At 34.6% G+C, this 11933-nt stretch overlaps 2 protein-coding genes and 1 pseudogene across 2 annotated transcripts; 1 reads left to right on the top strand and 2 right to left on the bottom strand.

The window, feature by feature from the left end:
* Positions 1–600: 600 nt before the first annotated feature.
* Positions 601–1955, bottom strand: LOC121992632 (peroxiredoxin-2C-like). The gene is made up of 3 exons (XM_042547125.1): positions 1801–1955; positions 1087–1166; positions 601–854 (listed from the first exon to the last, which is right to left on the bottom strand). The coding sequence occupies exons 1-3, from the start codon at positions 1953–1955 to the stop codon at positions 601–603; spliced, it is 489 nt and encodes a 162-aa protein (XP_042403059.1).
* A 3180-nt stretch (positions 1956–5135) lies between these two features.
* Positions 5136–6565, bottom strand: LOC121990266 (peroxiredoxin-2C-like). The gene is made up of 3 exons (XM_042544435.1): positions 6411–6565; positions 5697–5776; positions 5136–5389 (listed from the first exon to the last, which is right to left on the bottom strand). Exons 1-3 carry the CDS (start codon positions 6563–6565, stop codon positions 5136–5138), a joined length of 489 nt encoding a protein of 162 aa, XP_042400369.1.
* Positions 6566–7255: 690 nt separating this feature from the next.
* On the top strand, positions 7256–10461 carry LOC121992630 (annotated as a pseudogene).
* The last annotated feature ends 1472 nt before the right edge of the window (positions 10462–11933 follow it).

Genomic DNA, 11933 nt, shown 5'->3' with positions numbered 1-11933 from the left:
GGATAAGATTCTTAAAACAGATTTATAAATATAAATATTCACATAATATTTTGTTTCACCCTTGAAAATGATTCCTTTTTAAAAATGCCCTCTAAATTGGAAGGTCTCGAAAACAAAGGAATTTTAAAAAAAAATCAGGAAATAAATTATGAAATACTAATGATATTTTTGCGTTTTAGAAGGTAAAGAAAGGAATTTTATGTTTTTTAATTTTTTCCGTAAAAAAATAAAAAAGTTTTTTTTATTTATCATTAAAATAATATTTTATTCTGCTACCATATAAATAACTCAATTTTGATTATATTAATAATAATATATTATAACAACTATAAATATTATAACGAATATCTTGGTTCTTGAACGATAAAGTTACAAGTCAATACACAAATTCTTCTTTAAATATTTTTATTGATAAACAATATTATTAGAATAAATCAATAACTTTATTATTTATAATTCAAACAATGTTATAAGGCGCTAAATAATCATTCTAAAAATTAATACTTTATTTAATCAAATAATTACATAGTCACTTAACTAGTAGCTAGCCCAAAAGTAAATTAACATAACTAACAACTTAACAAATAAACATAGTGATTACTAAAGGACCTTCAAGATCTCTTCCGCACCAGATATAGTGAATTCTCCCCCTTCTTCAATGTTCGCAACTGTCACCACAAGGTTGTCGACGAGAAGAGCAAACCTTTGCGATCGAGTGCCCAAACCCTCATCGGAGAGGTCCAATTCCAACCCAAGGGCACGAGTGTAAGTGCCTGAACCATCAGCTAGGAATTTGACATGCCTGTTATCAGGATACGTCATAGCCCATGCCTTCATCACAAATGGATCATTAACTGCATAGCAAGAGATAGAGGAGTTTATGGATTTTGCTATAGTTTTCTAAAATATAACAGTAACTCATTGATAAATTTGGCCAGAAAGATACTGAAAAGTTTTGCCACAAAAATTTTGTAGTAACAAGCAAATTGATAAATTGGAAATTGAAAAAAAAAACTCAAATAAGAAGATTTGTAGAAGTCGAAGGCCAATGGGAAAACAAAAATACAAAAAAGAGGGGGAAATTACCGCTGATGAGGAGGATCTCGTCGACGCCTTTGGATTTGAGTTCCTCCGCACTTTCAATGAAACCGGGGAGATGTATCATGCTGCGAAAGCCAAAAGGAGGTAAAATCATCTCAGAACCAACGAGGAAGCACCAATGAACATGATAAAAAGGAGATTAAGCATAATTCATAATCAAGCGTCGTAAACGCAAGTGCTAGTGCGAGATCTTGATTAGCCGATACTATTTTCAGTGATCCGACGAGTAGATTCAAAAACACCAAACAAAGTTTTGCATTCGCATAAAACGAAAAGGAAAGGAGCTCGACAAGAAGCAACGTTATTGATCTCAAAGGATCTTTCCTTGTCTGTGAACGATATGGTAACGAGATTCAGGGAAAAAAACTTGAAAAGTTTGGGTATTATTCAAGTAGAACACCCAAATGTGCAATCCAAAAGGGTAGAAAAGCAGATCATTGCCGTAGAGAGAGAAAAAGGAACTCGCATAAAACTTTTAAAAAGTGCAATCTAAAAGCAGCATTAACGACGTGTGTGACCGATCTGATCGTAAGATTCGAAAAAATCTAGAAAAATTTAGGGGTTTCAATGAGAACCCGAAAGTAAGAGATCCAAAAGGGCGGAAAAACAATATTCTTGCAAAAGAAAGCGAGAGACAACGGGGATTAATGACATCGATTTGGACGGCTCGAGGAGAGAAGAAGAGTGAGAGAAATTTACCTGCAAATGGGTGTGAAAGCTCCGAGGACTGCGAAGAGGGCGACCTTCTTGCCGGCGGCAAGCCAGTGTACGGAGATCATCTGCAATTGGTTGCTCTCATCGAACCAAGCCAATTCTCCGTCCGGGAGAACATCGCCGACAGTGATCGAAGCCATCTCTCTCTGCGGAGTAGTGGAGGTAAAAGATGATGTAGCTTCTTTTCCTTATAAAGTGATGGGATTAATAGATTTTTCAACAATAAAAATACCCTCAAGTTTTTATGGAAAAAAATCTTTCCGTTTCAACATAATAATATGGTAACATTTAAAAATAAAAGGAAATAAAGGAGGACTTTTTTGCAAAATAGCAAAATTGTCCATATAAGTCAAAAAAATCACAATTAAAGAAAAGAAAATTATTTTTATTAAGAAAGGTATTGAAAAAACATATGGATTAATTTTTTAAGTGAAAAAGATATATATAAAAATAAAGGAAATATTTTATTTTTACTTATTTTTATTAAGTTAACAAATTTTTAGAGAGAGCATCCATTTTGGTTCCCTTTTTTTTCATAATTTGAATTAATAATTTATAAGAATTACCTTTGTAATTTCATACTAATTTTAAATTATTGAATTATCTTAGTATCGCAAATTAAATTAAGTTAATATTTTTTTTCCTTTTTTACCATTAAAATAATTTTAAAATTTATTAATGATTTTAAAATTTATTAATAAGTTTCTTTAGTTAGAATTAACAACACTCTTACCGATGATTATTCATATATTATATTAATATGTGTACACATTATTACATATTCAACGCATTAATTAAATAAGAAATAATAATATAGTCAAGTTATTTTGGAAATCTATCGTCCCTGAACACTGATATATGGCATTAAAGGAAAGAAAATTATTTTTCTTAAGAAAGGTATCGAAAAAAACATATGGAATAATTTTTCAAGTGAAAAAGATATATATAAAAATAAAGGAAACATTTTATTTTTACTTATTTTTATTAAGTTAACAAATAGAGAGAGCATCCATTTTTATTCCGATTTTTTTTTATAATTCGAATTAATAATTTATAAGAATTATTTTTGTAATTTCATACTAATTTTAAATTATTGAATTATCTTAGTATCGCAAATTAAATTAAGTTAATATTTTTTTTTCCTTTTTTCCATTTAAAATAATTTTAAAATTTATTAATGATTTTAAAATTTATTAATAAGTTTCTTTAGTTAGAATTAACAACACTCTTACCGATGATTATTCATATATTATATTAATATGTGTACACATTATTACATATTCAACGCATTATTAAATAAGAAATAATAATATAGTCAAGTTATTTTGGAAATATATCGTCCCTGAACACTGATATATGGCATTAAAGGAAAGAAAATTATTTTTCTTAAGAAAGGTATGGAGAAAAACATATGGAATAATTTTTCAAGTGAAAAAGATATATATAAAAATAAAGGAAACATTTTATTTTTACTTATTTTTATTCAAGTTAACAAATCTTTAGAGAGAGCATCCATTTTTATTCCGATTTTTTTTTCATAATTCGAATTAATAATTTATAAGAATTACTTTTGTAATTTCATACTAATTTTAAATTATTGAATTATCTTAGTATATCAAATTAAATTAAGTTAATATTTTTTTTCTTTTTTTTCACTTAAAATAATTTTAAAATTTATTAATAATTTTCTTTAATTAGAATTAACAACACTCTTACCGATGATTATTTATATATTATATTATACATATAATATGTGTACACATTATTACATATTCAACGTATTATTAAATAAGAAATAATAATATAGTCATTAGTCAAGTTGTTTTGGAAATATATCGTCCCTGAACACTGATATATACCATTAACACCGATTTCGTTTTTCCGCAATCTAACGTTGTATTGTGATATAACGTTTTAGCGGCTTTGACGAACTGTCGCATCGCATTAGGGTTCCTGAACACTGATATATACCATTAACACCGATTCCGTTTTTCCGCAATCTAACGTTGTATTGTGATATAACGTTTTAGCGGCTTTGACGAACTGTCGCATCGCATTATCCTTTGATCCGCTTCGAGATGAAGCTGAATCAGCTCGAGGGCCTCCTTGGCACTCTTCAGCAGTTCTCCCACCCAAAGGTTCTGTGTTATTCCTAGCAATTGAGTGATTCCATCACTCGTTTACTGATTTGTGCTCCTTTGATGGATTTCTTTGGAATAGAAATGGGAAAGGTAATACCTTTCTTTGTTGATTTATTGGGAGATGATCTTTGTTTCTGGCTGCGCAGATAGAATTGGAACAATATCCCACAGGAATCCAGCTTAATTTTCATCTCCTTTCCAGAAACCCTAGCCTCGGATATCTTGCCGTCCTTCTTCATCCAAAGGTTCCGCCTTTTCACCTCTCGGCCACAAATTACCCTTCCTAGGTTTAGGGATTGCATGCTCCACAAGAATCTTCTTCTGGGTCGGAGGTTCTCTGTGAAGTGCTCGATGCTCGGTGTGGGTTCCGTGAGCTAGCAGTGGCACTGGAAGAGAGATCGGAGAAGGCGTTGACGACGGTGGGTGTGAAGGGGGGCGACAAGTGGAGGAAGAGGAAGCGGGGAAAGAAACGAGCTTTGAAGGGGAATCGAGATGGTGGAGTGCAGATTTCCATGGAGAAGGAAGAAATGAGGAAGTCGCTTTGCAACGAAGCCATTCAGCGACGGAGGGACTTCGAAATGGAAGGATAGGATTCTTAAAAAGAAATTTATAAATATAAATATTCACATGATATTTTGTTTCGCACCTTGAAAATTATACCCTTTTTTTAAAATCCCTCTAAATTGTAAGTTCTCGAAAACAAGGGAATTAAAAACAAAATCAAGAAATAAATTATGACCATAATACTAATGATTTTTTGCATTTTAGAAGATAAAGAAAAGAATTTTATATTTTTTTCAAGATTTTTAAGGGTAAAAAAATAAAAAGGTTTTTTTATTTATCATTAAAATAATATTTTATTCTGCTACCATATAAATAACTCAATTTTGATTATCTTAATAATATTATATTATAACAACTATAAATATTATAACGAATATCTTGATTATTGAAGAATAAAATTATCAAACTGCTCTTTAAATATCGATAAACAATATTATTGGAATAAATCAATAACTTTATTATTTATAATTTGAATAATGTCATTTGGCGGCGCCAAATAATTATTCTAACAATTGATACTTTATTCAATCAAATAGTTGCATAGTCACTTAACTAGTAGCTAGCCTAAAAGTAAACTAACATAACTAACAACTTAATAAATAAACATAGTGATTTCTAGAGGACCTTTAGGATATCTTCCGCACCGGATATAGTGATTTCTCGCCCTTCTTCAATGTTCGCAACTGTCACCACTAGGTTATCGATAAGGAGAGCAAACCTTCGCGATCGAACACCCAGACCCAGATCAGAGAGATCCAATTCCAGCCCAAGGGCGTGAGTGTAAGTGCCAGAACCATCAGCTAGGAATTTCACATGCTTGTTCTCAGGATACCACTTAGCCCATGCCCTCATCACAAATGGATCATTAACTGCATAGCAAGAAATACATGAGTTCATGGATTTTATTATAGTTTTCTAAAATATAGCAAGAATTCATTGTTTTACAATTTCATATATTAAATATAAAAAAATTATTGTTTTGGTTTTAAATTTATCATCCAAGGCAAGAATTCATAGTTTGTAATGTTTTTCAAGAGTTACACATCTGGGAATACAAGCCAGAAAGATACTGAAATTGATAAATTGGAAATTGAAAAAAAAACTCAAATAAGAAGATTTTTAGATGTCGAAAGCCATTTGAAGAACAAAAACATACACAAAAGAGGGGGAAATTACCGCCGATGAGGAGGATCTCGTCAACGCCTTTGGATTTGAGTTCCTCCGCACTCTCAATGAAACCAGGGGCATGTTTCATGCTGCGAAAGCCGAAAGGGGGTAAAATCATCTCAAAACCAATGAGGAAGCACCAATGAACAAGACAAAAAGGAGATTAAGCATAATTAAAAATCAAGCGTCGTAAACGCAAGTGCTAGTGCGAGATCTTGATTAGCCAACACTATTTTCAATGATCTGACGAGTAGATTTAAAAACACCAAACAAAGTTTTACATTCGCATAAAACGAAAAGGAAAGGAGCTCAACACGAAGCAACGTTATTGATCTCAAAGGATCTTTCCTTGTCTGTGAACGATATGGTAATGAGATTCGAGAAAAAAAACTTAAAAAGTTTGGGTATTATTCAAGTAGAATACCCAAATGTGAGATCCAAAAGGACAGAAAAGCATATCATTGTCGTAGAGAGAGAAAAAGGAATTCGCATAAAACTTTTAAAAAGTGCGATAAAAAAGTAGCATTAACGATGTTTGTGACCGATCTGATCGCAAGATACGAAAAAATCTAGAAAAATTTAGGAGTTTCAATCAGAATCCGAAAGTGAGCAATCCAAAAGGGCAGGAAAACAATATTCTTGCGGGAGAAAGAGAGATACAAAGGGGATTAATGACATTGATTTGGGCGGCTCGAGGAGAGAATAAGAGTGAGAGAAGTTTACCTGCAAATAGGTGTGAAAGCTCCGGGGACTCCGAAGAGGACGACCTTCTTGCCGGCGGCAAGCAAGTGTACGGGGATCATATGCAATTGGTCGCTCTCATCGAACCAAGCCAATTCTCCATCCGGGAGGACATCGCCGACGGCGATCGAAGCCATCTCTCTGTGCGGAATAGTTGAGGTAGAAGATGATGTATTTTCTTCTCCTTATAAAGTGACGGGAAACTTTTAGTTCACCCCCTTCCTTCATAGATTTTCCAATAATAAAGATACCCTCAATTTTTTATGGAAAAAAATATTCCCGTTTCAACATAATAATATGGTAATATTTAAAAATAAAAGGAAATAAAGGAGGACGTTTTTGCAAAATAGCAGAATTGTCCATAGAAGTAAAAAAAAAATCATAATTAAAGTAAAGAAAATTATTTTTCAGAAAGATATCGAAAAGACATATAGAATAATTTTTCATATATATAAAAATAAAGGAAACATTTTATTTTTAGTTATTTTCATTAAGTTAACAAATTTTTAGAGAGCGCATCCACATTTTGCTTCCGATTTTTTTAATTAATAATTTATAAGAATTACGATTGTAATTTCATACTAATTTTAAATTATTGAATTAAGTTAATATTTTTTCTTTTCTTTTTATATTGAAAATAATTTAAAAATTTATTAATAATTTCTTTAGTTAGGATTAGCAGCTCTTATTATTCATATATTATATTACATATGTAATATATGTACGCGTATTATTACATATTCAACGCATTATTAAATAAGAAATAATAATATAGTCAAGTTATTTTGGAAATATATCGTCCCTGAATACTGATATATGCCATTAACACCGATTCCGTTTTTCCGCAATCTAACGTTGTATTGTGATATAACGTTTTAGGGGCTTTGACGAACTGTCGCATCGCATTAGGGTTCCTTTGATCCGCTTCGAGATGAAGCTGAAGCAGCTCGAGGGCCTCCTTGGCACTCTTCAGCAGTTCTCCCACCCAAAGGTTCTGTGTTGTTCCTCTTGTCGTCGAATATGTTCTCTTTTCACTCCCACTCTACTTTATTCCTGGCAATTGAGTGATTCCATCACTCGTGTACTGATTTGTGCTCCTTTGATGGATTTCTTTGGTATAGAAATGGGAAAGATATTACCTTTCTTTGTTGATTTATTGGGAGATGATCTTTGTTTCTGGCTGCGCAGATAGAATTGGAACAATATCCCACAGGACCACATATTGCGTCTCGGTTGCTTTATACGGTATTCATCTGTTCTTGTTGGTTTCCGAATTAGTTTATTGCGAAAAGAACTTGAAATTGATAATGGCAATCGTATAGGATATCAATTTCCTCATCTTCTTTTTTTCTTTATCTATCAAAGGCTTGCACCATTTGGTTGTGCGTCTTGCCCGTTATGGCAGTGCATTTTACAGCTCAGTTTGTTTTTTGAATCTACTTAGAAATTAGAGCTTATCACTCACAAAATTCATTGCTTCTGTTTCAACTTGCCATGTCATTTAGTCTGTTCAATTAAAAAAGGATTGCTTTTTAAAATTCTTCTAATGTATTTCAGTCTCACAATGAATTTGGAACAGTGATCCTCTAGTAATTCCGTCGTTGTTTTGCCTTTTATCTTTGCAGAGATTTTGCTTCCTCAATATTCCATTTTGGTACAGATTTGTTAAATGTTAACTGTTGAGCTTTGGAAAACAAGCACTTGGCAATTCCGGCATCAAAATAATAAAGTTTATCTATTTTTATTTCTAATACTCTGATTTCTTATACTTAATTGTGACACCTACAGTTTGAATGTTGGTTTGGTCTTTAAAATTTTAAAATACTCTGAAAATCCTTTAGGCTGTGTCTCTATAAGAGAAAGAAACAAGAGCAGGAAGGAAACAATTAAGAGTCAGAAAATTGAATATTTCCTTGGAGAAACTACAAAGCTAGGTAGCTGAAGGTCATGGGATAAATGTTTTTCTTTCTCTCCAAATTTATCCATCCAGATCTGGTAGAATTATCCTTGCAACTTCTTGTTTTTGCTTCCAGTCTCCTCTGCCTCTAAGGGCCCTCCTGATATTTCTTTAGTCTTTTGCACCCATGTCCACCTTTGGTAGAAAATGAGGTTATTATAGAAAATTAGTTTTTCCTTCTTACTTCCCTTCCCTCCAACCCAAACACACAACATAAATTTCATTTTTCTTTACTTAAAATTTTAAATCCCTACTTTCTTCTTTATCCTCTGTTGTATTTTCTACACTTGAGCTAACATACCCTTTAGATGTTTTGATGGATGAATATGGGTAATGAGGAGATAGTGTGGTTGTTAGCTTCTATAATTCATTCTGATTGGCTCATTGATTCAAAATAGTGGTTGGATATCTTGCTTTCATAAGCTAAGTGTTTTATTTAATTTCTAAGTAATGTGCGTTAATTTGGGAGGATCCTTTTGTATGTTAAGATGATAGTTTTAATATTTAAAGCAGTTAATCCCTAACAAGTTCAGTCCATGCAAGTTTTGTTGATATATCTTGCTTTTGGGTTACTTTTTTCTTTTTATATTTTGTTGATGGTGAATTCCATTAAATCCCCTTACGATCTATTACTTCAATTCGTTGCTAATCAAATTATCCAGAACTACTTCTAAGAACAATGTTTCTATATTTCCTTTTTTTCATTATTTTTAACAGGCAGAAAATACATATGGAGATAGATATAAGTGGCAAGATTGTAGCTGATTTTGGTTGTGGTACATTAGGATTAGCAAGTGCACTTTTGGATGCAGAGTAAGCATCACTTCTCACATGTTTGCTAATCTCTCACACTGAATTCAACCTTTTAATTTGGTGCAAGCTTTTAATGACTTACATTGTTAAATATTTTTTTCATTATATATTGAAATATGTTGATAGAATATAGTTTGATGGTTCTGATTGATATATCTATTTGATAATGCATATGACTTCTGTTACATGCACAGGCAGGTCATTGGCATTGACATCGATCCCCAATCTCTAGAGATTGCTTCAGAAAATGCTGTAGATCTGGAGGTAACTTTATTTATATTCTAAAGTTGTAATATGTCATCACTCCTTGCAATGACATTTTGGTACTTGGTTTCATGGTTTGTGCAGTCTGAATTCTAAACAAATAAAAGAATGCCTACTAATTTTAGAGGTGACTAGCTAAAGTGTGTATTAAATGTGATATAAGTTCTAAATTTTCAATGTTGGAGATTGTAAGAAACTGATTTGGGATCTTCTGTACTAATTGATTCAGAATGCTTTCCATTATGAATTTTTTTCCTTTCTAATTGTCACTATCAATTCCTTATTTTACCCATTTTTGTTTTTCGTGGGTTTACATATCACATGTGCAGAAAAAGGCTAACTCGAACCTTTTGGTTAATATATGTTGATGCAGCTGGAAATGGATTGCATGCAGTGTGACATTAACAACTTCAGATGCAGCATTAACGACGTTTGAGACCGATCTGATTGCAAGATACGAAAAAATCTAGAAAAATTTAGGAGTTTCAATTAGAACCCGAAAGTGAGCGATCCAAAAGGGTGGGAAAATAATATTCTTGTGGGAGAAAGAGAGAGACAAAGGGGATTAATGGCATTGATTTGGGCGGCTTGAGGAGAGAAGAAGAGTGAGAGAAGTTTACTTGCAAATTGGTGTGAAAGCTCCGGGGACTTCGGAGAGGACGACCTTCTTGCCGGCGGCAAGCCAGTGTACGGGGATCATATGCAATTGGTCGCTCTCATCCAACCAAGCCAATTCTCCGTCCGAGAGGACATCGCCGATGGCGATCGAAGTCATCTCTCTTTGCGGAGTAGTTGAGGTAGAAGATGATGTAGCTTCTTCTCCTTATAAAATGATGGGAAACTTTCAGTTCACCCCCTCCTTCATAGGTTTTCCAACAATAAAGATACCCTCAAGTTTTTATGGAAAAAAATCTTCCCGATTCAACATAATAATATGGTAACATTTAAAAATAAAAGGAAATAAAGGAGGATTTTTTTGCAAAATAGCAAAATTGTCCATATAAGTCAAAAAAATCATAACTAATGGAAAGAAAATTATTTTTATTAAGAAAGATATCGAAAAAACAAGTTAATATTTTTTTTCTTCTTTTTTTTACATTGCAAATAATTTTAAAATTTATTACAAATTTTCTTTAGTTAGGATTAGCAACACTCTTATTAATATTTTGTTTCACCCTGATACGGTGATAAGAAGAGGCCCATCTTGGGAAAGGTCATCGCCACAATGAAAGTCAATGTGCGGTTAATGCTCCCTATCATATGCTGGGCGGGTGAGTGGTTCGTCCGATCGAGATATGAAAGGCCCGATTCGACATCGTCACTAGCCCGGCCACGAGCCGCTCAAGATGGGAATGAACGCCAAATGTTTGCAGAAGCAAGCCGAGCGGCTACCCCGCTTGGCCTTACATCAATACTCAGATCAGCAGAGTATAGTCATAGTCGAGCAGACCACGCATGAACAACGCTAACACAGCCGAGCGGCTATCCCGCTCGGCCAAAGTGCACGCATAGCAGCCAGATAGTGGAAGTATCGGCCGAGCGGTTACCCCGCTCGACCAAGTAATATATTCAATAGCTAGACAACGGAGACTCCAGCCGAGCGACCACCCCGCTCGGACCTGCAATGAACAATACTGGGACAGGGAACTTTTAGCCGAGCGACCATCCCGTTCGGCTGAGCAACAGACACCAAGGGATTTCCTTCAACATCCTTTTGGGAGTTAGTGCCGTCAATGGGCGGCATGGTCAGGCAGAAGATCGTACGGTGGAAGCTTTCACTTTCATTTCAGAGATATGCTCGACCCGTTAAGGTACTATGTCAGGGACACTTTACTGACATGTTTCTTCAGGGAAAGTTTGGGATTGCGTGCCCGCTTTAAGAAGCATGTACACACGCTACAGGAGCCCTATATAAAGGGGGGGGGGTCCAGTCATTGACGGAGGTATGCTTTTCTCACGATCTCTACAATTGCGCTATAATTTTCGTTGCTTCTTGCTTCGCCGAAAACTGACTTGAGCGTCGGAGGGCCATCGCCGGGGATCCCTTTCCTGGCTCAGCACTGACGCTGCTTGTGTTACAAGCAGGATCAAAGTTCATAGGAGGTCAGTAGGAGTGCCACGTCCTCAGCATCCACTTCCCCAACTTTCAGACAGGATCATATTTGGCGTCGTGGAACGTCACCTGAATCCGAGCCGAGGAAATGGAAGATGCTGGATGGCTAACCACCGTGACACTCATGCAAGAGGAGTTAGAAATGCTCGTGCAAGCATGAGCAGCAAAATGATGTAGCAGCAGCAACAGCAAGCGATAGCCGATCCTCTAACACCGCAACCAGCGACCTCAGCGGCCGATCGGCGAGCAGGGCAAGAAGACCGAGCGGAATAGCTCTCCGTATGGGGACAGAACAGAAGGCCGACCGACACCCAAGGGGAAGCGCCGCCTGCGCCAATCCCCTTCCACCGGGCTCTGT

This window comes from Zingiber officinale, chromosome 6B (genome assembly GCF_018446385.1).
Source record: "Zingiber officinale cultivar Zhangliang chromosome 6B, Zo_v1.1, whole genome shotgun sequence".
Taxonomy (NCBI): domain Eukaryota; kingdom Viridiplantae; phylum Streptophyta; class Magnoliopsida; order Zingiberales; family Zingiberaceae; genus Zingiber; species Zingiber officinale.
The sequence above is the reverse complement of the archived record's forward strand: the minus strand, read 5'-3'. Positions and strand labels throughout refer to the sequence as shown.